The 27,370-nt window shown below is 36.8% G+C and overlaps 1 protein-coding gene across 8 annotated transcripts in view; it reads left to right on the forward strand.

The window, feature by feature from the left end:
* LOC106871768 (uncharacterized) overlaps positions 1–27,370 on the forward strand; it is a 1,221,261-nt gene that overhangs the window by 40,114 nt on the left and 1,153,777 nt on the right. For all 8 annotated transcript variants that reach the window (XR_016244689.1, XR_016244690.1, XM_089364843.1 and 5 more), the window contains exons 4-5: positions 6,686–6,744; positions 23,920–23,980. Coding sequence is in view for 6 of the 8 variants with exons in the window: in XM_089364843.1 (XP_089220969.1) it covers positions 6,686–6,744; positions 23,920–23,980 (120 nt within the window). In the remaining 2 variants the exon portion in view is untranslated. The remainder of the gene's footprint in view (positions 1–6,685; positions 6,745–23,919; positions 23,981–27,370) is intronic.

Raw genomic sequence — 27,370 nt, forward strand, 5'->3', positions numbered from 1 at the left:
TCTATATGTCCACTGAATCCTATTTGTTTGGACTACAGTTTTCTAATTTGTGATCTATGCTGAGTCATGCATTGTCTTCAAGATGTAAATTTCTCCACATTTCCTTGGTGTTACTGAATACAAGTTTCTTTCGGATACATATAGTTTCTTATGTCGAAGACTTGCTTCTATTTAAGACGCTTTTCTGATCTTTCTCACATATAAAACATAGACCTTCCAAATATTTCAAAGGTTGGTTCTGTTGCTATTACATAGTTTGGTATTTCTTAATGTATTTTCCAGTGATTTGTAAAGAGAAACGTAAATAATTTCATACTTTCTTTTGATAAATTTCTCAAAGTATTTTCTCATTTTGTTTTTAATATAAATTTACTTATGTCAAACCTATTGATTTCCAGAACACACACACACACACACACACACACACACACACACACACACACACACACACACACACACACACACACACACACACACGCACACATACATGTACACCCACATGAATGCTCACACACACTCAAACGTGCACGTATTTCAATGAAGAAACTTTGGATCTAGGTTAAAAACTGGTTCTTTCTCTATTGGTAAGAAACCTTGAAATAATGCTGAATAATGACATACATACATACATACATACATACAGAATTGTGAGGGATCGATTCCAGGTCGAAACAATTGTAGTGATTTATAAAAATTCTCGTATGTTCCTTCTTCCGTCTTCATTTCCCATATATATATATATATATATATATATATATATATATATATGTATATAAGAATGAAAATAAAAGCTCAATTTAGGCAATCAACTTTTTTCATACACATACATAGTTATAAATTCGATTTAAATTGCATATATATATATATATATATATATATATATATATATATATATATATATATATATATATATATGACAAAAATCAGATTGAACTTTATGGATTTACTAATAAGAATTCTTAAGGCACTCTTAACCTCTCTTAATTTTAGTATAGAAAAATATTTTTACCAGTTCTCTTTTCCTTACATTTTTCCATTCATATTCCACGTACATTCTATTTACATGTATTTTTATGTGTATTTATATATATATTTATAATATAAATATACATAAAAACACATGTAAATAGAATATACGTGGGATATATATGGAAAAATGTGAGGAAAAGAGAGCTGGTAAAAATATTTTTCTATACTAAAATTAAGAAACATTAAGAGTGTTAAAGAATTTTTTCTTTTCAAATGTATAAATACTATATAATATAATCAGAAGAAATTTACTTTCTACGGCCGTTTCCAGAGTTCATGTCCCGGGAGAAAAATTAAGACAAATTTTACAATCCATGCAGAAAATGTCCCCTTCATCAGGAAAGGTATCCTCATTAGAAAAGCTCATTCTGACAATGTTTAGTTTATCTATATTTATATATATTTATATTATTAAACATATTCGTATATATTTTATATGTCGATATGTATTAATATATGTATATATAAATTTAAAATCGAATTTATAACTATGTATACTTTTGTAAAATAAAAGTTGATAGCCGAATTTGGGTTTTTATTTTAATTCTTATCTTTTGTCTTGGGTTCGACGCGAACACTTCTTAAGCAGTTCTATATATTTCTTACGAAATAATAATAATAATAATAATAATAATAATAATAATAATAATAATAATAATAATAATAATAATAATAATAATAATAATAAACGTTTCTCTAAAAGAAATGGAAAAACTTTCAAAATACAAAGACCTGGAAATAGAGATAACTCGAATGTGGAATCTAAAAACAGAAACAATTCCTATCATAGTAGGTGCCTTAGGTATAATAAAAAAAATATTCAGACAAATACATAACAAAAACCCCAGGACTTACAAATATATATAACATACAGAAAATTGCACTACTGGGTACTGCACACATTCTACGCAAAACACTTTCAATACAGTAAACATAAGAGCACCACAGCAAACCACAGCACATACCCAAGGCGCACAGAGCTGCGCTCGGTAGTGAAGTGAAAGCACGTTATAAAAATAAAACTACTGAATAATAATAATAATAATATTAATAATAATAATGATAATAATAATAATTATTATATGTATATATACATATTAGGTTGTCAAGAAAGTTCTTGCAGGGTTTTTAATTTTGGCTTTAAATGATGTCTTTTCAAATTAATTTTCTTTAAATTACTTTGACTTCATATAACATTTTAAAGCCCGTTTTTCGTTCTGTCTAATCGTGTTACTCTTTTTCTTTTTGAATAATTAGGTCATTTTTTCCGGAACGTTGAATACAACATAGACAAAAAGCAAATTCGCACAATTTACTTATTCCAGTTCAAGCTAGGCTCAAAAGGTGCTGAAACAGCTCGCGATATTAACGATGCGTTTGGCCCATGAACCACTAATGAACGTCCAGCACAATGCTGGTTCAAGAAATTTCGTAGCGGTGGCGAGAATCTTGAAGATAAGCGTAGTGGTCGGCCATCGGATGTTGACAACGATCAACTAAGAGCCTTAGTCGAAGCCAATCCACCCGCAACTGTTCCAGAACTTGCTTCAGAATTTGACGTAACGTACACGACAATTTCCAACCACTTGAAAGAGATTGGAAAAACAAAAAATATTTGAGAAATGGGTGCCGCACGAATTGAATGACAACCAAAAAAAAAAATTAAACTCCATTTTGAAGTGCATCTTCCCTTATTTTACGCAACAAGAACTACCCGTTTCTCGACCAGATTGTGACTTGCGATGAAAAGCGGATTCTTTACGAAAACCGGCGACGCTCATCTCAGTGGTTAGACGACGCCGACGAAGGTCCACAGCACTTCCCGAAGCTAAAGGTGCACCAGAAGAAGGTCATGGTGACTGTTTGATGGTTTACGGCCAGTCTCATCCATCACAGATTTTTGGATTCAGGTTAAACATTACAACGGAGAAGTACTGTCAGCAAATGGAGGAAATGCATAAGAAACTCTGACAACAACAGCCAGCATTGGTCAATAGAAAAGGACCAACTTTTCTCCACGACAACACTCGGCCGCACGTCGCACAACTGACCCTGCAGTAGTTGAATGAATTGGGCTACGAAACTCTGACCCATCCGCCATGCTCACTAGACCTGTCGCCTATCTACTACCACATTTTCAAGCATTTCGACAACTTCTTGCGTGAGAAATGCTTCAGAAACCAAGACGATGCCAAACACGTCTTCAACGACTTCATCGCCACCAGAACGCAGAAATTTCACGCTACTGGCATAAATAAAATTGCTTCGCGTTGACAAAAGTGTGTTGATTCTGATGGTGCTTATTTCGATTAATAAAGTTTTGTCTGAGCCGAGATATGTGCATCTGAATTTAAAGGTTAAAAACCGCAAGAACTTTCTTGACAACCCGATATATATATATATATATATATATATATATATATATATATATATATATATATATATATATATATATATTGTAGCAAACTCATAAGAGGCGGAGAGAGAACGTAAGTTCGTTTGCCCGAACATGAGAAATTATTGATTTCTCATTGGTTAAAAATTACTGCCCTTATACGAATTATGAACTTCGTTGAAAAAATCTTTCACGGGGTTACGGTTCTATGATTCGTGTATGAGTAGTTATAAAAAACCTGATTTTCGGCAAAATCTCCAGTGATCGTTGGATGTTACTCAAGTCCACGACACTCACCCTTTTGAGTATAGGCTAATATATATGCCATGTTCAATACTGAAATCCGACAATATTGAATTGTCGTGAAACCTTATTAGTTAGAATGAGAAACTAGTTAATAATAAATTTAAGTTGTAAATTCTCTACGATGAAATGCTTTGTTTCTAAATTTCTATAAATGTACAAATATGTATATAATAAATTAATGTAGTAACTTAATTCCTTTTACTTCTCGTTTCTTTCAACTTGTTGAATTTATTTCTGTATATTAATGAAACTATTTTTTTATGTGTAACGGTCAAGAAAATATAATCTAAACCTTCAACATACATGCACGTAATAAACGCTCATTCAGCGTCTTGTCATGTATAGATCATAACATTTACGCAGCCTAAACTAAACTAAGAGTTATGCTTAGTGATAAATACTTATAATTAAGTTATAAGTAACGAAATTATCATTATAACTTTTAATTAATAAACAATAATATTCGTTATAAATTACGAATGAAAACATTATAAATAAAGATATAGTATATCTCACATTTCAACGACCTGTTGTGATAACAAACAACCTACATAAAAAAAAACTGGTGTCCGACCTTACACACACACACACACACACACACACACACACACACACACACACACACACACACATATATATATATATATATATATATATATATATATATATATATATATATATATACATATATATATATACATACACACACACACACACACAAACACACACACACACACACACACACACACACATATATATATATATATATATGCATACATACATATTAAAATATAGGGTAAAGAATCAGAGAGATTCAGAAAAAATATTTGAGATCCTAGGAGATTAAAGTATATGTTTATATATAACGATGCCCACTAAAGTGGACATTTCATGTGCTAGAAGTAGATCACATGTTGTGTCTACTAAGACCTAATGGTTCTCAAACGAAATTCAGCGAAATACCAAAACGTATGCGGGCAAGACAGTGAAAATTACAAAAATAAAACATTATTATTCACGGACAGGTTTCGAAATTAACACTCTTACCCAATGTTGTTCACCCCCAGAGGCAAACGTGTGTATGGTTCTGTTAATTACAACTTAATGGTAAAAATCAAAAGCCTTCGTTTTGGCGCGCTAATTCCGGGAATATATCTGCAGAAAATAGTTACTGCGTCGCATATATCCACTTTGAGAACTTGGTTATGGTTAATTAAATTAAAACATAGGGTAAAAAATCAGATATCAATTAATATCGATTTATTACCAGGAAGCTAGCACATTTAAAGAATCAGAGGGATTCAGAAAAAATATCTGAGATCTCTGGGGATTAATGTATATGTTTATATATAACGATGACCACTAAAGTGGACATTTAATGTGCTTGAAGTAGATCACATGTTATGTCTACTAAGACGCTGAAGAGAAGCAGACATTCGATAAGAGTGTTAATTTCGAAACCGGGCCATGAATAATAATGTTTTATTTATGTAATTTTCAGTCTTGCCCGCATACGTTTTGGTATTTCGCTGAATTTCTTTCGAGAACCATTAGGTCTTAGTAGAGACAACATGTGATCTACTTCTAGCACATTAAATGCCCACTTTAGTGGCCATCGTTATATATAAACATATATATAAACATATATATATATATATGCTGTACTCCAGTCAGGTTTGCTTTGTTGATTCTTATGTTGATCTTCTGAGAATATATATATATCTATGTCACTAAAACTAATACCCTAGTGTAACAAGGAACCGTTTGGATTACGTTCATAAGGGAATAGTATTTGTGCAAGACCCCTGCAATCATGGTTGAATTGAGAAAGATAAGAAGTTAGTTCCTGTTTAGACTGCACAATCATTGCAAAGGTTGTACAAATTTGATGTAAAATATTGTATAAAATTATGTTCGTTTTTCAATTCGGAAAATGTAGAATTAAGATGTACACGGTTAAATTTGTTGGCACTCAGTCGATTACGACGACGAGTAATCAGTTGATCCGATCAACGGAACAGCCAGCTCGTGAAATTAAAGAGCAAGTGGCTGAGCACTCCACAGACACGTGTACCCTTAACGTAGTTCTCGGGGAGATTGAGCGTGACACAGAGTGTGACAAGGCTGTCCCTTTGAAATATATATACAACAGAAACAGGAAGAAAGAGTGAGAGAAAGTTCTGATAAAAGAGTACAGCAGGGTTCACCACCATCCCCTGCCGGGGCCTCGTGGAGCGTTAGGTGTTTTCGCTCAATAAACACTCACAGCACCCGGTCTGGGAATCGAAACCGCGATCCTAAGACTGCGAGTCCGCTGCCCTAACCACTGGGCCATTGCGCCTCCACACACACTTAAATAACCTTACATTAAATGATATTTATATGTTCATGATAATTTTTAAAAAACTTTCTGCAACTTATAAAATTATTTAATGTCTTTACAGTTTTCCTTCCGTGAATTTTAGGCTTTTGGGAGTCTTTTGATGATTTCAGGATGTGAACTTTATAATTCATGTATACTATATAAACTGTGTTTCTTATTACATCTGATGATTTTATTTTCTTAAAGATTTTATTTTATTATATCTAAATTAATGAGATATTAAAGGATCTGCACTGATATCAAAAATACTGAACCTCATAAAAATAAAATAGTTGTAAATACGATTTCAGATCTTCATTTGAAATCAATGATGCTAACCATGATGAAATCTCTAAAACTAAATTGAAATTAAAACTGTTTATCTTTTTCTGTAAATGGATTTTTCTGTGTCTATATCCGTGTGTAGTTTTTAGACTTTTAGATGTAGTTATTCTTTGTCTCTTGCTTACTACTGTTACTTATATACCTCCTCCTTCAAACATATATTTTACTTAAGACTTGTTTTCTATACCTAGAAATACTAACCCAAACGTTTCTTTCGACAATTAACATTGTTTTCCTCTTTTCTCTAGCATGAAAGAACTGAATCACAAACTCAACCGCCTATGGCATTGACATCTTTAGATGTTATGTAAGTAGACACATTTCCAGATAAATTTTCTTCGTCATATTGAATAACCCACTAAGAATCTATATCTTTCGATATCTGGTCCTTAAAGAATTTAAGGTATTGATTTATAATTATACACGAATGCAACAGAATGTCGATCAGTAATTAATGTAAAATGTCTACCTAGAAGAAAGTGTCTCCAATGATAAATTGATTCGATAATTGCTTGGGCTTCCTTTTAAACTGAGGATTGGTACTGTTCGCTACCTTGTAACGTGCAAGAATGGAATGCGATTGGTCTTCCATCCTGATTTAGTGTGGCAGATATAGCAAAATCCGAAGCATCCGTCTCAACAGTAAATGGAATGTTCTCATCTATTACTTCAATGACAGCATTGGCTAGTTTTACCTTTAATGACTCAAATACGTTTACTTGATGGCTGTTTAGAGGAAATTTAATACGTTATTGAGAGGTTATATTTTATCAGAAAATCTGGAGATCCACTTATTATAATAAGAAAACATATCGACTATTCGTTTTAATGATTTCTGGTCGGTTGGTATAGGAAGATTGAGGAGTGGAGCAAGCCTTTATGGTCAGGGGTGTGGGTATTGTGTGAGATACGGTATCCAAGAAAGTCAAAAGTTGTTGATGAGTAAACGTATTTGTCTTCATTCATGGTGAGCTACTCACTTTTTGCTGCCATTTCAATTTTTCTAAATTTTTATCGTTGTCTATTTGATCTTTCCCACATATGGTTAAATTGTCTATGAATTGGAACGCATTTCGCAGCTTGGATTTACTCACGAAGTCGTCCATTATACGTTAGAAACATGCATTGCAGTTAGTTACTACGAATAGAATCCTAGTATAATGCCATAACGTACCATCAGCTTCAAAGACATTGAATTGACGGTCTTTGTCTGATAGAAGAATCTGATAGTATGCCGAACGTAAGCCTATTGTACTGTAGACTTTATTCTTGGCGATAGTGTTCACTAACTCATAAATTTTAGGAAGAGGGTAGGCATGAAGCTGTGTATATTTGTTAATCGTCTCTAAGTAGTCAATCACCATTCTGAGCTTTTTGTTTCTTGAACAACTAGCACTTGCGATCTCCAAGCTGAGTTATTAGATTCAATAATGTTCGCATTTGCTAAGCGGCGTACTTCTGTTCTGATGAATTCTCGATCACGTTCCGAGTATTTTCGCGACTTGGCTGCAATAGGTTTACAGTCCTCTTTCAGATGAGCGAATAGCTTTGGAGGATCAGTTTTCATATCTGCTTGTGCGGTAAATGTTAATGGTGGTCTCTTCTCTGTCCTCCGTATTGTATGGTAATACTTTCATGCCGTTCTTGGAAATCAGTACTCGGAATTAGTTTCTGAGCACGTACCCAGTACCCAGCGCATTAGTTTCTGAGCACGTACAGTTTCACATTGTAGTATTCATGATTATTCAGGGTTAGTGAAACAGTGCAGTATCTCTTGGATTCCGCAGAAAGAGATGCAGAAGCCGTACCAATGCCGTTTTTCAATTTGACCGTCTTGCTGTTGAGTGTGTTCACTAGCTTCTTACTGATGAAGCTCTTGTCAGTGCTACCGCTATCAATTAATGCTTCGGTTTTGTAGCTATTGTTCAGTATAAACATAGAGGTTACTCGGAAGGGTGAACCAGCTGATGTGATACTGCCAATGGTAAATCATATTTATCTTCATCCTGTGCTGCAGTTGCTACGTTGCTCCTACATTCAATCTGTCAGGTTTCAAGTATCTTTCCCTATCGTAAACGTTCTTTCACAACTTTCTTTCTCTATAGACTGCTCAGCAACTTCTTCAAATTGTGTATTTTCAGAAAGTAGTTTCTTTGATTGTAATGTATAACCAGTAAATCTTGGTTCAAAGAAGCTAATTTCTAGGCATAGTCCTAAATAGAAAGGCCTCTTATAGTGTTATCCACGATAGTCTTGACACAACGTACGTTATTCCAAATGGCCGTTCTCTCTCTTTCTTTCCTGTCAAAAGCGCATGCTCTTTGTATCAAGGGAAGTCACTCGAATCCTAGCACAATTTGCATAACAGTTACACATGGCTATTATAAATTAACAACGTATAATTTGCATAACACCAATCTAGTCCCATCCTTAGCATTTCAATTAAAAAGTTCTCTGTGATAACAACAAGGTATTCTGTAAACTTAGTTTTGGGCGTACCGAAACCAAACCGTTTACTGTTTCCTTTCTACTTGTTCGAGAGCACCAATCTATAGAAAGCAGACGAAAGAATAATGTAATTAGAAACGATCTGTCGCCTATTGACGAGTCCTTCACTCATACTTCGTCTGATATTGAAGCAACATGTCAGACATTTGAGAACATTGTCACCTATGCACGTCTGAGAATGTTGTTACCCAAGCACGCTCCTATGAAAATTCATAAGCACTTTGTGCAGTAGAATTGCAAGAGAGAGAAAAAGGAAAACACTCATCAAGAGTCAAAAGACTTAATTCTAAAAATTCAACCAATTAAAATACTATCACCAGCAGTATCCACATTCAGAATCAATAAAAAGGCTTGAATTTGGAAACTATCATCTGCAGATCAGCATGAAGACCTACGTTGACAGCCAAAGGGCTTCGTGGAAAAATCAAACAGAACCCAACATTCTTCAAGTCAGATGCTAACAAAGAACTGCTGTCTCACTCATTTGTCCGCTGATAGATTATAACAACTTACTCTATCACGATGCTAAAGAAATGGCAGAAGGATTATAGAAACAATATTGCTCCATCTCTAGTGATCCCAAAGATATTGACGCAAAAGATCTGAACAAACTCTCCAGCTTATATACCTTTGGCAAGTTTTACTGTCTCAGACACAATAACAGCAATGATTGAAATCAAGTACGAATCCGCTGTTGGCCCTGATAGATTCCTCGCCAGTGTCCTGAAAAGATACAAATACCAACATGCAACACTCCTAACTAACTTCTGAAGAAATTCTTTAGAAACAGTCTATATACCGAATCAGTTGTTATCTCAATCTGTCATCCCAGTCTTTATAAAGGGAAACAGGTCTTTCACAGTTAACTGTTACCCGATATCACTCAATTCACATATCATCAAAGTTTTTAAAAGGTGAGACCAAGGATATCTGGCTCCTTGAAGAGTAACAATCTCTTAATTTCCAATGAGCATGGCCTTTGTTGCAGCAGAGAATGCATACTACAGCTTTTACATCACTTCAAGGATGTCTTTAAAGCTTTGAGATCAGGTTCAAACTCTGATTTTATATATCTTCACTAAAACAAAGTTTTTGATTGAGTCGGCGACAATACCTTCCAATTAAAGTTGTCAAATATTGGAATCCTGCTACCCAGATTTAAATATTTCCTGGTGAACAGAACCCAACAAGTTGTAATCGATGAAATCAACTCGGGTTATCAGGCACTGCAAAATAAACATATTCGCAGCTGATTCCAAGCTTAAAAAATTTATCAAAAAAAAAACAAAAAAAACTAACTGTGCGTTACATGGAATGCCCCAAATTTCACAACATAATTCTGGCGCACGTAAAGTGAATGCATTTCATGATTTATTTCATTTGTTTTAATTCGTAGCCCATCACATTATTCATAATTTTTTATCTGACTATAATTCTATATACCTATTGTGATATCTTTATTCGTTTACCCAATTCTAAATGTACAACTTATTCCAACTCCGTATGATTCCATAGTCCTTATTTTCACTTTCCATTCTGATTATAATTACAATTCAGTTGTCAATTGGCATATTTAAAGAAGTATTTTAGATATTCTCTGTTTATGCATTAACTTTAAGATCTGCCTGTCTTCACTCCTTCGTTGCTTCTCTAACACACTTCACAATACGCATAGTCTTCATTGAGCTTATGATTTAAAATATTCTTTCCTTATTGTTACAGTCACTCAGTCTATCAGAGATTCATTGCAGCTATCGGGGTTTTAAATTTCTATTTGATTTGTTTTCCAGCCCTATAGCATCTCTTCTCCACCCCATATTTACCGTAAGGCTTTCTTTCCCACACGCATTACATTGACTACCATATCAAACTGCGGTACATAGTATACTTTATCTTGTATGTAACTCCCATCCACGATGGCCCGTCTATTTAATAGATAATTCTAACATACTTGCCCCATTTGCTGTCGCTATTATGCACATGGTCTTCTTCACATCGTACCATTTACCATCCTCCTCTGCACATATTGGCACAAATTATTCCTTTCTATACATTTTCCTTTATCAATTTAGAAATTCCTACATCTATATCTCGCAGTGAATGTTACTTCCTATCTACCCTCATATTACAATGACATTGTTTTCCCTGCCTTTCTTTGTTTAAACTTTTCACTCTCCCCCATACTTTAGTAGAACAAAGCTCTCTATTAAAGCTCTTCCTCATCCCCTCTCCGATGATGGAATAGATCACTGCTATACACAGAGCAACCATTATTTTTGCACAAGATGGACCATCTGCTCATCTAGACTTGTGATGTATATTTTTATCAGAACTCAACCCTCATGTTTGAATACACAAATGTTATAACATAACTGATACCAGTTGTTTGCTTGGTTATACATTTATTCTATTGTAATTGCATACATGTACACACACACACTCACACACACAAAACCGCGTGTGTGTGTCTGTGTGTGTGTATAAAAGTTTACATGGCATTGACTTCGAAATAACGCAGTTGATAGCCGGTTTATCGAATAAGAAGCATTCAAATTCTGCATAATTTATTCTTGTTTTATTTGTAAAAGATATACTTGTTCCTGTTTTACTTCTTAAAATGTTGTTCAAGCTTCAACAACCTTATTTCAAAAGAGAAATAACTTAATACCTCATTCCAATATAATATAACAAAATATAATATAATTAAATACACACACACACGCACACACATATACATATATTATATGCATATATTTATATATAAATTATAATTTTATTTGGTGGACGCGCAATGGCCCAGTGGTTAGGACAGCGGACTCGCGGTCGTAGGGTCGCGGTTTCGATTCCCAGACCGGGCGTTGTGAGTATTTATTGAGCGAAAACACCAAAAGTTCCACAACGCTCCAGCAGGAGATGGTGGCAAACCCTGCTGTACTCTTTCACCACAACTTTCTCTCACTCTTCCTTCTTGTTTCTGTTGTACCTGTATTTCCAACGGACAGCCTTGTCACACTCTGTGTCACGCTGAATCTACCCGAGAACTACGTTAAGGGTACACGTGTCTGTGGAGTGCTCAGCCACTTGCACGTTAATTTCAAGAGAATGCTGTTCCGTTGATTGGATCAACTGAAACCCTCGATGTCGTAACCGGCAGAGTGCCAACCACATATTATTATTTGATTGAATGCTACGCATCCATTTTCAAGTAAGTTTATCTTACTCTTTTTGATGCGACCCCACTCTATACTGTTTTCTTCCCTATCGTTTTCTCTCATCCTTTCTCTAATTCCCTTTTTTCTCCCCTTCACCGTTTTCTATCTGTCACTCTCTCCCCCTATTTCTCCTTTACTCTCTCTCTCGTTGCTCACATGTGACCATCTTCCATCTTTCTTTTCCTCACGTGATTATCTTTCTTTTCTTTCAGGGCTGGACATATACTATCTCTCTCTTCTATCTTTTCTCTTGTCAAAGAAAATATTTCTCCAGCGTTCACTAATTTACTCTCGTTCTGGTCTAACGAACCCCCACCCCGGTTGGTTTTCATTCGGTTTCCTTGTATGTCTCCACTATCCTGTTTTTGTTCCCCACTTTGACCCTCAATAAATCCTGAATTTTACTTTTGTACTTATGGGAGCAACTGTCTTCGAAGACTCATATTGTCGTTCAATGCTCGAAATGATGAATAGATAGACAGCTGACAACTGATAAAGGCTCATTCTTTATGTTACTTGTCCTGTTTTCCATTTGTTTCTCTCGTTGTTTGCGTATTGAACTCATTTGTTTTCACATTTGATATTGTTTACTGTTCGTGACGTCCCATATATGCATATATATATATATATATATATATATATATATATATATATATATATATATATATATAACAAATTAAAAGGGTAAAGGATTATCAATTTATTGCTGATCCCTTAATATATATATATATATATATATATATATATATATATATATATATATATATATATATATATATATATATATATATATATATATATACGTTAACAAAATTTAATTAAACACAGAAAACCCTCACAAAAAAAACACACACACATGAACAAATAAATAAATAAAAACAAATACAAACGAACACGTATTAACAGAGTATATAGGTGATACAGACACTCCCCATACACACATGCACTTACAAAAGACACAGACACATTGAAGGACACGCATGCGTAGACACATACAATAGGAATACAAAATACAAAATGGCTGATAGTTAGCAAGGTGAGACACACATAAGAAGGAAGGAAACAAAGGACCACTGATGAGGTCACAGAAGTGTGACGAAAGAACTCTGGCCGAAATAAGATTAAGATTAATGTAATATAAAGCTGAAGCAAATTAACACCAAATATACAGTGCGTGTGTTTTTATTGGCTAAACTGGCAATATGACCATCCCCAAGTACAACAATATATATATATATATATATATATATATATATAGCTTCTTTCTTCCAATACATCTGATTTCTGCTTATTCCATCATTACAACCCAGTATGCACCTTATGCTGATTCTATGTTTCTGCAAAATATTTATTTTGGTTAGAAATTCTAGAAATATTACTTGCAGAGTTATTGCATAATAAAATAAGAATTTGGAAAATTCATTGCTATTATTTAGTTACCATTACGCACGTTTCATTTGCTAATGAATTTTATATTTTAGACAGACATGTAAGGAATTTCCTATTAGAAATTTTTCAGAGAGAAAAATTAACTAACAGAAATTTTACTTTTGTATGCAGCGTTTATATTTAATTACTATTACTATTCAGGAGCAATGGCGATAATTGGATTAAAGGTAAGATGAGCAAGTTTGATAATACAGTAGAGAAAACCGATTGGGTTACACACACACATATGCACACACGCACACACACACACATACACACACACATACACACACACACGCGCGCGCACACACACACATATATGTATGTATGTATACATAATTACACACATAGTCAAAGAAAAGAGGAAAATTACGGAAACAATAAGAGGCAAAATAACAGTTTAGCTGTAAATCCATATTATATAATGCATACGTAAGAACAGTCAAATGGACCAATTCCATTCGCAAAGATAAATGTTATTCTCGTTGTAAAGCACGAGGAGATAGTTTCCAGATACAGTTTGACCTGCGCACAGAAACAAATTTTATCAATGAGGAAATATTTATAACTGATACCATTATTCATTCGTTCGTTTAGAGGCTGTGAAGAGAATAAGTAGTGAAAGGAACTTTTATAGTTACCACTCAAATCAAACTCAATATCTACGATAGCCTATTAGATGAAGAAAGCAAATTAATTGAGGAGTATTATATAAAAATATTCTTTCTAAACAAAGCGGGTATCTAATAATTATCTCTCTGTATAAGGCCACGGCCTCCTTCTGAGCGAGATAGGTATATTCTGTCCCTTTCTGCTTTGGGGTGATGACTTCGATACGTCGTTAGTAGTTTTCTGGTTTTTCTATCTAGGTTTTTCAATTCACTGATCTTCCAGTTTATTAAGTTAAAGCTGTAGTTTATGACTGATATAGCTCACGTATTTATCCCTATTATCTTATTTTCAGCATATAGTTCAGTGTTTAATATTAGTCTTACTCTTCCGTAATACTCTCTCCTAATTTTCTCAATCATTTCTGTGTGTTGTATTATAGCTGTTTCGTCTATTCCTAGATATTTGTATGGGTGGTTGTGGTCTAATTCTCTAATTTCGATGTCTATGCCAAGTGCAGAGTTTTCAGTGCTGAATAATTTGCTTTTTCTCAGTGTGACTCTAGCATATTTGTCCAACCCAATCTCATCCCAATGTTATTGCTGAAACTTTGAGCAATTTTGCTAAGGTTTCTCTGTTCCATGGTGCTTTTAGCGAAATGTTTTATGTCATCCATAGACAGGAGATGGCTTATTTTTTGCTCATAGCACCTTTAACGCTTGGTAGTTTCGTTTAACAAGTTTGTTTGCGGGGTTAGAGAAAGGCGAAAAAGCAGGAGTGACTGTGAGTCTCCCTGGAAAATCCCTCTTCTTATGGGTATAGGTTGAATTTTAATAACTATTGAGTAATTTTTTAATGTTATATTTGTTTTCCAGCTTATCACTTCATGTTCAATATATTTTAGTAGTGGTAGGGCTACCTTATTTGTGTGGAGAGATTCCAGTATCTAAAGGCGTGGAACATTGTCGAATGCTTTCTCTTTCTGGTAATCAATGCAAATCATGTACATGTTTATCTTTCTCCTCTTACAGTCCTCTATAGTGACTCAATTTACAACCACATATCCCTGTCCAGTACCCTTTTTAGTTCATCTGGTATAGCATTGTTGCTTTCCAAGTGCTTTATAAGCCCGTTATAGATGATTGGTTTTAGGGTCTTGTAGAATGTTGGCAGGTATGTTATTGCTCTGTAATTTTGTGTAGAATTAGGGTGTTTTTCCTTCTAGCATCAAGTTTGGTGTTGATTCTGGATCACTTAATCAATTGAATGCTGCTGCTAAGTGGTTATGTGTACAGGTGAGGTACTTGAACCAGAAGTTGGGGACCTTGTCTATCCCTGGAGTTTTCCAGTTGCTGGTACTCCTTACTGTGTCCGTGAGGTCTTGGCCTGTGATGGTGGGCCATATCTATTGTTCTATTGTGTACTTTCTTTCCTTTTCCCTACTAATCCACTAAGCATTTTTGCTGCTTTTTTTGCTCCATATTGCTTCCCAGTATGACTGAATCACAATAAAAACGTTTATTGTTTATTTTGAATTCTCTACTTTGATAGAAGAAGCTTTCACGTTTTTCATAGCGTTTTATGCGGCAACGTTTTACTGCTATGCCCTGTTTAATTCTTTTCTTTTACCTCCCAGGTATCTTCTATATTTTTTATGTTGTATTATCTTGTTATATGGACCGTTTTTATTTTTCATTTTTGATCTTTCTTTGATCCTCCACAGAGTAGGGATAAATCTTTCTTTTGTTTTTGAATTTTGCTTATGATCTGTTTCTAGTTTGGGGGTTGAGATTTGACTGGGATTTTTTTCTTCGCTAAGGTCCTGGATATCACTACAGCTGTTGAGCAGATCAAGTCACTTAGTTTGTTGATCCCTTATTTTGCTTAACAAAGCATTAATATTCGCCCGTAATTCTACTGACATCCCTAAGTCGGCCATAGATATTCTGACTGCCAGGATGGCCTTGATCGATTACAATGAACAAAATTGAGTAAAGGCTGATTCCACGGGCCTATTCGATATAATGATGGGCTCGTCATACTCTTCACAAATTAAGGATTTAGTGGGCCTGTATCTCCTCGTGTAAATAAAAAGTAGCTTCCATAAACTCTCCGGAGTTTTATATAGCGACTATGCTCTATTTATTGCACGCGGTCTGTCAAATCTCGGTGCTGAAAGGCTAAAAATTGAATTTAAGAAAATTTTGTAAAAAATTCTTTGATCTTGATATCAAACAATTGTCCGCTGGCAGGATCATGTCTTCGATACAATGTTGTGTATAAATGTAGAGTCAGCCTACCCAATAGACAAAACAAGATATATATATATATATATATATATATATATATATATATATATATATATATATATATATATATATAAGTAGTACGATAGATTTCAAAAGGATTGGGCCCATCTGAATTCCTGTTCAAACCCTAAGGATAAGAATTCTACTACCTTAGCTGCTTTTATAAATAAACTTAGGGTTAGTAACATGCTTTTTAACCTGACGTGGTCTATAATTGCGAGGTCTCCCTCATATGGTAATGGTTCTGATAGGTGCACATTGTGTGTAAGGGAATCGTATCTAATCCTTGAATTATATGATGCTAATACGTTAAATAAGTTTTCAGACGCGATTCCCTCCTGAATTTCACTCTACATTTCTAAAAATCTATAAAATTAGATCAACTAGGTAATTGAATTAGAATAATGTTTGTAAGTAGAATTGCGATTACCGAGTATTTCGAATCTTCCGCTCATAGAAGACATGGGATCATTTGCATTCGAGCTGTAAAACATTTTATTAAGAAATTTTGATTCTGCTAGATTAATAAAACGCTGAAATTCACCAAGTCGGAGTCAGTTTGAAGATTTGCTTTTGTCTATTGTTGCTGCCTTAACGGTTAGAAGTATTCTTGCGTTGTTGAACTTTGTAAAGCACCGTGTTTTCTGTTTCTGGCAGATTTTGTTAACATCTCCACCCTTGTGTGAAGGAGGAAAATATTGCTATTAATATTGTGACTTGACAAAATGGATAAATCACCCATAAAGACCAGAACCAGTGTCGAACCTGGGGCCAGTACTAGGAAAAATATGTCAAACTGCGAAAGCGGTTCAGACAAAGAAGTATGCCATCAGGCGAGGATTTCGTAAAGGGAAGAAAAGTGAATTTTGCGGCAGCAGCCGGAGTTGCTAGAAAGAATGGCAACTGTGAAAGCGATGAACCGGTAAAATATAAAGGGATGCTAAAATGGGAGAGGAATGGGACAGTAGTTAACCCTCCCAGTGAAACCACTCTCAGAGCACTGCGGTGCACTGTGATATATAAATCTTTTTTCGTCAAGTCTAAAAATATGCAAGTAAGGAGGGCGTGGAACTGTGCCTACGACCAGTTTGGAGCGACGTGGCATACAGCATGAGAGGGGTGAAGTATGCCACGAGAGATATGCGCTATAAATCGAAAGAAAAGATCAAGCAGGCTTCAACAGAGCCGCTAAAATAGCTGAGGCGGTACTTCTAACTACTTATCTTGGAAGGCCGATTCCAAAGATTAGAGTAGGATACATTCCACCTGAGGTAGACCCTTCTTGGCTGGTGGAAGCCATAAGGACGGGCTTGGAGGATAAAAAAGCTGTTTTTCAAGCCACCGCATTGGAATTACAAAATAGGCAGGTGGAGGGCCTCAAAATGCTCATCCAGGCAGCCTCTGACGATTTAGAAAATATAATCGACACCATACAGGTGGGGAAGAGCAAGTTGCGAGTCATGGTCGAGGGGAGGAAGCGTCGATGCTACAAGTGTGACTCAAAAGGCCACATTAGGCCGATTACCAAACCTGCCCCGAAAAATCGGCAATAACCCCACCTGTCGAGACACCAAAAGAAACGACAGATGGGATACCCGGTGAGGTATCGAGAGAAAGCGAAACAGATTAGAAGGAGATGGATGAAACACAAGAGGAAGGGTGACAGAAAATCACCAGGAAAAAGAAACTATAATCACCGACCCAATCCAACCCCGCTAGCCCGACAGCAAAAACATAAATGACAAACAGAGCACAGAGATAACTATAAAACCCCAGTCCAAACTGTTCTCCACTCACCTAGATACGAATTATACTGTAGTAGTGACAAATAATAAATCACTACTGCAGAAATTAAATGACGTGCCTAACACTGTGAACGTAATTAAAAACTTTGAACGGAAAACTCTTCTCGGAAACAGCGATTTTTACAATTGACAGAATGAATTATAATGCCTTAAAAATTCTATTAAAGATAACATAAGCCCTCTGAGGAAGATTTCTCCTCGCAAATTTATGAGGGCCTAGTCAACGACATCTCGCAAGCCCCGGACGCAAATACAAAGAACTGAGATGGACGTTCCACCCCATCTCAAATCGTAAGTACAATCTTTATGGATATACTTAATGTAGGTTATTTGAAAGTACGCGGCCTAGGGTCGGATTGGAACCGAGGTAGTTTCCTTAATGACCTTAGGTCGCATCGAATGGATATTGTAGTTGCCACAGAGCCCAGACTGAGTAGTCAAAGAGACTTTTTTTCCCTTTCTAAACGGATATTGAGATAGGTTTTGGCTAGATGTCCCAGATTCTCCATTGTGGAGAAGGACTAATAGCAATGGGTCATCTAGATCTTATTTAGACAGGATTGTAATTAGTGAAATAGGGCCCTAGGTGAAGCACTGGAATCTGGTTCTGCGCCCAGAATTTTAGTTGCGAGATTGGCTCTTAACCAACATCTTGAGGCTAAAAACGATGGATACGTAATCAGAGCTAAGCAACGAGCAATGGGACGTGAAGGAAACAAAGCTGCTGAATGGACGCGTGTGACAGACACCCAACGTGGAAATGATGGCGCAATAAAGTCTATGACAAATCATCAATTGAGCTTAATAATCGAACCCGAGGAGATGTATAAGGTATTTCAGGAGCATTTCGCCCTGCTTTTTGGGAGGGGTGAAGGGCCGGTGTGCAGGAGGCACTTCACAGACTTCCTCGTGGCGGGAAAGTGATTGCTGTGAAGGGCCGATCACGGCTGCGGAGATGCTACGAGCCTTATTACAGTGACAGCAGAATGGGTTTGTGAGCCGGGGAATGGAGACGCTGCTTAGAAAGTACGCAAACGAGGGGTTATTATAGATAATTTCCGGCCCATTACTCTGATTAACGCAGAGTTGAAGATTATAGCCAAGGTCTTAGTAAAAAGGTTGGGGCGTGTCGTGGGCGGACTCGTCGGAGAAGCACAAACCTGTGCTGTTCCTGGCAGACATATACACAACAATCTCCACCTTATACGCTACACCTTAGAGAAGGTTAACGGATGGGCCTCCTACCCATTTAGACCAGTGTAAAGATTTTGACAGGATTGACTATCGGTATCTGGTATCAGTCCTCGCGGCGTTCGGGCTTGGCCTCGTCTTCCGCGGGTGGATCATCGCTTTATATAGCAACATCGAATCGATCGTTCGGATGGAAGTTTTTTTTCACTAAGCCGTTCAACATCAAACGCTCAGTTTGTCAAGGGTGTCTCATCTATCCTCTTCTCTGTGTGTTGGTTCTGGAGCCTTTTCTGTGGAAGTTGGAGAATTTTAGGAACGTCCTGCACGATCTAGGTTGTAGAAGGATGCTTACGGAATACGCGGATGACATCACCGTCATCGTATCCTAGATGAAACATCCAGAGTGTTAGCGAGGCCATTAAAGCCTCCGAAACGGTGGCAGGAGCAAACGTTAACCGGGATAAGTCAGTTGGCTTGCAACTCGGCACCTGGAGAGGCAAGACGATACCTCCCAACAACGTCGTAGGGGTTGGACGGGGGCATTTGTCAAAATGCTAGGGGTTTGGTTTGGTCCAGATCTCCAGATAGATAAGAATCGGGGTGAGGTGACGACCAGTGTGACCCACCTAATTCAAATCTGGTCTGAACAACGGCTATCTCTGAAAGGAACAGTGGAGGTCGCAGAGGTGTTTACCTTCCGCTTAACCGTTTGCCTTTCCCCCATTCGTGGCTGATCAAGTTGAAGCGTCTGCTCTTTCGCTTCTTTTCGGAAATGTGGAGCTTCTCTTGTAAAGCACCCTATCTAGTGACAACACCTGCTAAAGGGTAGGCTGGGGATACCTTGGCTGTTGATGCGCAGACAAGCGCTAAGGCGGAGGCACCTGTGGATCTGCCTGGACGGTGAACGAGTGTGGTCTCCGTTCGTTCGATTGTTACTTCCTCAGTTTACTAATTTTAGTGAACTAGAACCATGGATTAAGCGTAGACAAAAGTTGAAAGCTTGACAAGTGGAGTGTCGTCATGCACTCTCGCTTCTCACTCGCACAGGTAACGCCAGCAGCGGGAGTTCCACCTCGTGATTCTATACAGGTTTGGTAGAGCTAAGTATGACGACGACCTGAAGGAGACTCTAGGCTTCGATGATGGTCAACTAGCCAGCTTGTTTCGAAGGACATTGGAGCCAGGACTCTCGGATAACTTCTAGGTATCCCTGGCCTGGCAGTATTACCGAGGAGCCTTACCAATTCGCGATAAACTCGCAAGGTATGGTGCCCCTTGTTCACCTATGTGCCCAAGATGCGACCAGGACAGGGAAACCGTCTATCGATTGTGCAATTTCTGAAATTTGGGTTTACGTAGAACATCTGCTGTCACGGCTGGGAAGAGTACAACTGTCTTCCGAGCCGATTTTAAAGATTGCTCCTCCTTTCTCTTTTAACAAAGAAGGCAATGCTTGTTTTCTCACTGTGATTTGCTATAGCAAAAGAAGTGGTATGGAAGACTCGCGTGAAAGGAATCGGTGCACTGTGATATATAAACCTTTTGTTGTCAAAAGCAAAAAAACTGGATAATGCAAGTAAGGAGGCCATAGAACTGTGCTTGCGGCCAGTATGGAACGACTTGGCATACATCACTTGAGGAGCGAAGTATGCTACAATAGACGTTCGCTTCAAATCGGAAGAAATGGCTAAACAAGCTTCAACAGAGCCACTAAAAACTGCTGAGGTGGTACCCCTACTTATTTATCTTGCAAGGCAAACTTCCAAGATTAGGGTACTAGATATTTCACCTGAGGTAGACCCTGTTTGGCTGGTGGCTACCATAAAGACGGGCTTGCAGGATAAAATAAATATTATCCAAGCTACTGCTTTGGGATTACAAAATTGGCGGGGAGGCGATCGAAATGCTCATCCAAGCAACCTCTGATGATTTAGAAAATATAATAGACTCCATCCATACCGGTGGGGGAGAGCAAATTGCGAGTCATGGTCGAGGAGAGGAAGCCTCGTTGCTACAAGTGTGGCCAAAAACAGGCCACATTAGGGCCGATTACCAATCTCCTCCCCGAAAAAGCAGTGATGCCCACTCCTATCGAGACAACAAAGGAAGGGACAGACGGGACACACAGTGAGACTCACAGCTAGATATCAGCAGAAAGCGAAAAAGAGGAGGAGATGAAAGAGACACAAAGGAAGGATGGCAGAAAATCACCAGAAAACACAAAAGAGAAATAACGATCCAGTCCACCGCAACTAGCCCTACAACTTAAACTAAAAGGAACAAACAAAGCACACAGACACTTAAAAGTCCCCAGTCCAAATCGATCCCCACCCACTCGGGCACAAATTATACGATAGTAATGACAAATGAGTCACTACTGCAGAAATTAAGAGGCATTCCTAACATTGTTAATGTAACTGAAAACATCGAAGGAAATATTTCCGAAAATATGCCGATATTTTCAATCGACAGATTGAATTATAATAGCCTAAAAATTCTATTAAAAACGGCATAGGCCCTCTGAGGAAGGCTTTCTCCTCACAAATTTACGAGGGCCTGATTAACAACACCCTGCAAGCCCCGAATGCAAATACAAAGGAATGAGATGGACGTACCACCTGATCTCAAATCATAAGTAGAACGCTTATGAATATACTAAATATAGAGTGTTTGAAATGAATTGTGACAGGCATCCCCATCTCCAGCCATGAGCTGGGTTATTTCCTCATTTTCCACCTAAAGAGGAGAATAAGGGTGGGGAGAAAATGCCTGTCACCTGATATATGTTGGGAAAAGATGGAAAGCTGTTGCGAGTATGTTGAGAATTAATGTACCTGCATGGTGTATCCATAAATTTATAAAAATGTTACAGTGGTAGCACGGGGATTGTGGGGTCGAAGCTGAACCTATCCCCCACTTCATTGTATTTGTAACTATTTGAACAATCATAATTCGCTTATTTTCGTGTAAAATCATTCGTTATATCGACTACTTTCATTTGTATCGTCTCCTCTGTTTGGCACCCAGTGGTCAATAAAGAAATCGACGTTTACCAAGGAGGACATCATCCTGATGAAGGGAAATTGCATATATAGAATATTTAATTTTTAACCATGACCAGTAACGTACCACTGGAACGGCCGTAGATGGAACATCCTTCAATTTTTGGATCCTATTTTATTTATGTTTTTCTTAATGTTGATATCTATCGTTATTTCTCTCTTATATTCTATATGTATAAGTAATTTTAGACGATTTAGGCGGTTTGCCATTTTAAAAGTTGACGTTGTTATTCTCATGTTTATCAATCTCTCATCCACTTTGCACCTCCTATATTTATCACGCATAAGTGTATTTAGTGTCGCTGTGAAATTTGTCCCATAAACGCTAAGTATCTCCACCAAAGGCATACAGTCATTTCAGAAATGTTTAACTTATCAGTTTATCTCTTTTAATGTTATTGTTTGTTTGTGTCTTAATATGCATCTGAAGAAAATATAGTGTATTAGCTGAATTATAAAACGGTAAAACAAAATACCTTACCAAAATTGTTGAAATTTGAGGTCTTATTTTATGTAAGAAATAATACATTGATGCAGAAGTAAATCTAGAGATGTGAATTGAATTAAGCAGATTTACTGTCTTTCACAGTTCTTCAGATCTCAAACACCCACACATCCCACAAAACTGAGATAAATTGCAGAAGACTATATAAACAAAATTGTACCGATTAAATGCCATATGAAAATTGGACAAATTTGCTGACTTGATATTAATTATAAGAGTATTTACGCATCAGACTTTATGCGTAAATGTAAATAGATAAAGATTTATACCTTTTGATGTGAAATGAAGTCTATGAACTATATTTTCAGCAGCTTGTTATAAAAATCAAACTGACGAGTTTTACTGTCTGAACACTTCGTCAAAATTTGCTGACCTCTCTTTGAAATAAAATTGTTCAAAGCTACTTATTGAAACGTATTCCTAATTTCCCAACAGGTTTAAATATACATAGATATTACTTCTTAAATTTATTCATAATCCTCACTGACTCTTTCTACATTTTCCTCTCATGTTCTTAGCTTCCTCCACCGCCTTTGCTCACCAGACCTCTGACCATTCCTCTAACCTCTGACCATTCCTCTAACCTCTGACCATTCCTCTAACCTCTGACTCACTCCTCTGATCACTGACGCATTCTGACCTTAACTTCCTCTTGGTCGTCTTTCCCCTCACCTCCTGTATTAGTCTTTCAATAATATTCCATTGTTTCTTGCTCCCATCCCATGCAACAATATCACTTTTCTCCTTTTCTTAACTTTTAGATGAAGTGCAAAGGTCCAGAATGTTACCTACACTCCATATGACAAATAATTTTCACTAATCTTAAACCTCCTCCTTGGTTCATTTTTTGCAGATCACTATATTCTGAGAGTGAGTCAGCTGAAGAAGAGAGTTATGGAGATGAAGAACCCCAAGTAATATTTTAATGTTTTTCATTTATTTCTTTATTACTTCTGTTTGCAGAAATTATGACCAATGAGTGTTTGGAATTTCATCAAAGACTTTGTATTAACAGCATCCTAATAATTTTTGCTTCTGAATATCTTAATACATTTTCCAGTATACCAATGTACAGCTGTTTATTATTTTTCACATATATGGAGCAGTCTTTTTTTCTCGTAGTAACGGATTAGTTTACTATTTTACATAATCATAGAGCAAAATATAGTTTCTTTATTAGTAGTGATAACTACTATATTACGCAATGATTGAACCAGCTACTGACTCTTTTGTATAAGTAGGGCAAATTATATATATATATATATATATATATAATTGCAGCGTGGAAGGTGTTTATAAGCCATTTAAAATAACATACAAAATCTGTGCAGCACAGAATTTTGTCAGTGAACAGGTCGCGGTCTCAAAGCGACGAAAATATTTTGACAAATTAAATTTAAATGTTGAAGTGAATCTAACGGATTTTGTGTGTTATTTTAAATGGCTTAGAAACACCTTCCACGCTGCAATTGTTTTCGTTCCAGCACACGATCTCAGATCAGGTCACTTGCTATGCAAGTACATCTCCGCAATATATATATATATATATATATATATATATATATATATATATATAGAGAGAGAGAGAGAGAGAGAGAGAGAGAGAGAGAGAGAGAGAGAGAGAGAGAGAGAGAGAATTGAAGGCGTTCGAGTCAAAAACAAAGAGTACGGCTTTACATTCTTTTGCAATCACTACAATTGTTTCCACGCTATGTAGTTCTCCAGGTTTGCAGATATTTGGTTATGTAACCGTTTCCATGCATTCTGAAATCTAATTGTGTTTCCTCAGGCGATATATAAATATTGTCTCCGTAATCTCAGATTCTCGGCTTCAAATGATTCCTATTTGTCTGTTGAGGCCTCCGAATTAGTAGTAGCCACTGAACTATCAAGAGATGTGTTCTAGCTGAAGATCTTTTACTAACCTGATCTGAATATATGGATGAAATGGGATGGTGGCTTGCCGCTGTTAGAGGGATAGCCGTTTTAAAGGGAAAGGCATTCGATCCCTTTGCAATGTTGATTGGTTGGTTACACTAGCGATTTTCCTTGGCTGACCTTTAAGAATTCACAAGATATTCATTAATAACTTGTAGGTACTTGGTATTTCTTTATGCAACCATAATATACTATAAACTATATCAATTTTTTTATAAGTCAACAACACGTTCTACTGATTTAGCAGCGCTCTTAACATATTTCCCTTAAGGTTATTTCTACAGATATTCTGTTAGAAATTACAGCCAGCAGTGATTTTTTGCTACAACGTTTCATATCGAGACGTCAGATGTAAACAAATAATGAAATCGAAGATAAAAATGGGTAATGTGCGGCGTATATTACCCATTTATATCACCGATCGACTGTTCGTTTACATCTGACGTCTCGATACGAAGCGTTGTGGCAAGAAAACAATGCTGGCTATAGTTTCTCTGTACATATACATTGTTTACTATATATCTACATTTATACACGCCCATACGTACACATACATGTTCCCACACATATATACATCTACATGCATACTCATGCTTAGACTCATACACACACACACACACACACTCACAAACACCGCTTTGAAAAAGAAGAAGCATTCAATGGACTCTCTCCCTCTACTCTTTCTTCCCCCAAGCCTTTCTATACTAACACACCAATAATATCATAACCCCATTGATTACATAATATGTGTGCATGCAGGTGTGAGTATGTGTATGTGTGTATAGCTGTGTATATGTAGATGCATATGTATATATATTGCCTGAGGGAACACAGCTAGATTTCAAAATTCAGGGAAACGGTTAAATAACCAAATACCTGCAAGCCTGGAGAGCTATGCTACGTGTAAACAATGGTAGTGATTGCAAATAAATATTCAACTGTACTCCTTCTTGTTCCCTCCAATTTCTTCAATTATTTATCGACAAACTACAGAAGCCCAAACACAAATTTGGAAGTACGTATAATACTACAACTACTGGATAGCACCAGGTGAAATCTGAAGGTGAACAAACTTTGTACTGTAATCAACTACGTTCTTACTCATCTATAGACATAGATTTTGGTGTGGAGATATGCATTCAGGTGATCTGTGAGAGTGAAGTGGAGTTCCGCAAGGTCTACACGAGGGAACTGGGCTTCCTCCTCAGACTCAGCTACGACAGTAACTATTTAGATGACCATGACCTCAGTAGATTCTGCCCCACCAGGCCACAGAGGGGAAGACCACCCACCATCACTTCAGCAGCGAAAAAAAGCACCACTGAACGCTGGAGTGGCTGGAGTGGCTGGACTGCACCCACCCAAAACCCTGAGAACAACAATCAGGTAAAAGAAATGATTTGGTCACGCAATAGGGGCCAGTATAAAAACCACCTTGAAGAACCACATAGTAAAGTTCAACAAAAAAGTATACATGCAGGTTCAAGGTGCAGCCATCGGCGTTTGTGTAGCTGGAGATGTGGCCGGCCTCTTCATGACCTGGTGGGACAGAAAACTCAAACATATGTTAGCAGAACAGTCCACAACTCTTCTACTTTACAGCAGATATGTAGATGACATTAATATCATAGTTAGGACCAACTCTAGTGACGGTCATGTAGAAACAGAAAGGAACGTAATGGAGAGCATCCAGCAAATAGCTAACTCCATCCACCAAAGTATCAAGGTAACTATAGATTACCCGACTAAACACCCCAAAAATAGGCTCCCGGTACTTGATACTGAACTTTGGTTAGAGACTGTGAACAATAGAGTGCAGCTCCTCCACTCATATTATATGAAACCCATAGCTTCAAAACATGTTGTTCACAAGAACTCAGCTTTGTCACACAACATGAAAATTAACATACTGATAGCAGACTTAGTTAGGATAATGAACAACATCTCCCCACTATGCGAACCCTATGAAACGAAAAAACATATACAGAACTTCATGCACCGCATACAGTTCTCTAGATATGATCAGAAAGATAAGGTTCAAGTATACAGGGGAGCTATAAAGAGGTTAGATAAGATTATAAGTAATGATACCAGTGGTACCTGCCCTAGATATAGAAACAAAGAATGGAATAAGATACAAAGAATTTGTGACAAAGCCAACAAAGAGAACACGTGGTATAAAACCGACAGATATCAAGGAGTGATGTTTGTAGAGGCCACAGCCCATGGAGAACTAGCGCGTAGGTTTAGAAAAGCTCTGATGGAGTCCAAATTCAACGTTAAGATTGTTGAAAAGCCAGGGAACTCCATCAGATCACAACTATGTAGGACGTACCCCTTTGAGAATACCATATGTACCAATGATA

Source organism: Octopus bimaculoides, chromosome 16 (assembly GCF_046866305.1).
Source record: "Octopus bimaculoides isolate indiv1 chromosome 16, ASM4686630v1, whole genome shotgun sequence".
In the NCBI taxonomy this organism is placed as follows: domain Eukaryota; kingdom Metazoa; phylum Mollusca; class Cephalopoda; order Octopoda; family Octopodidae; genus Octopus; species Octopus bimaculoides.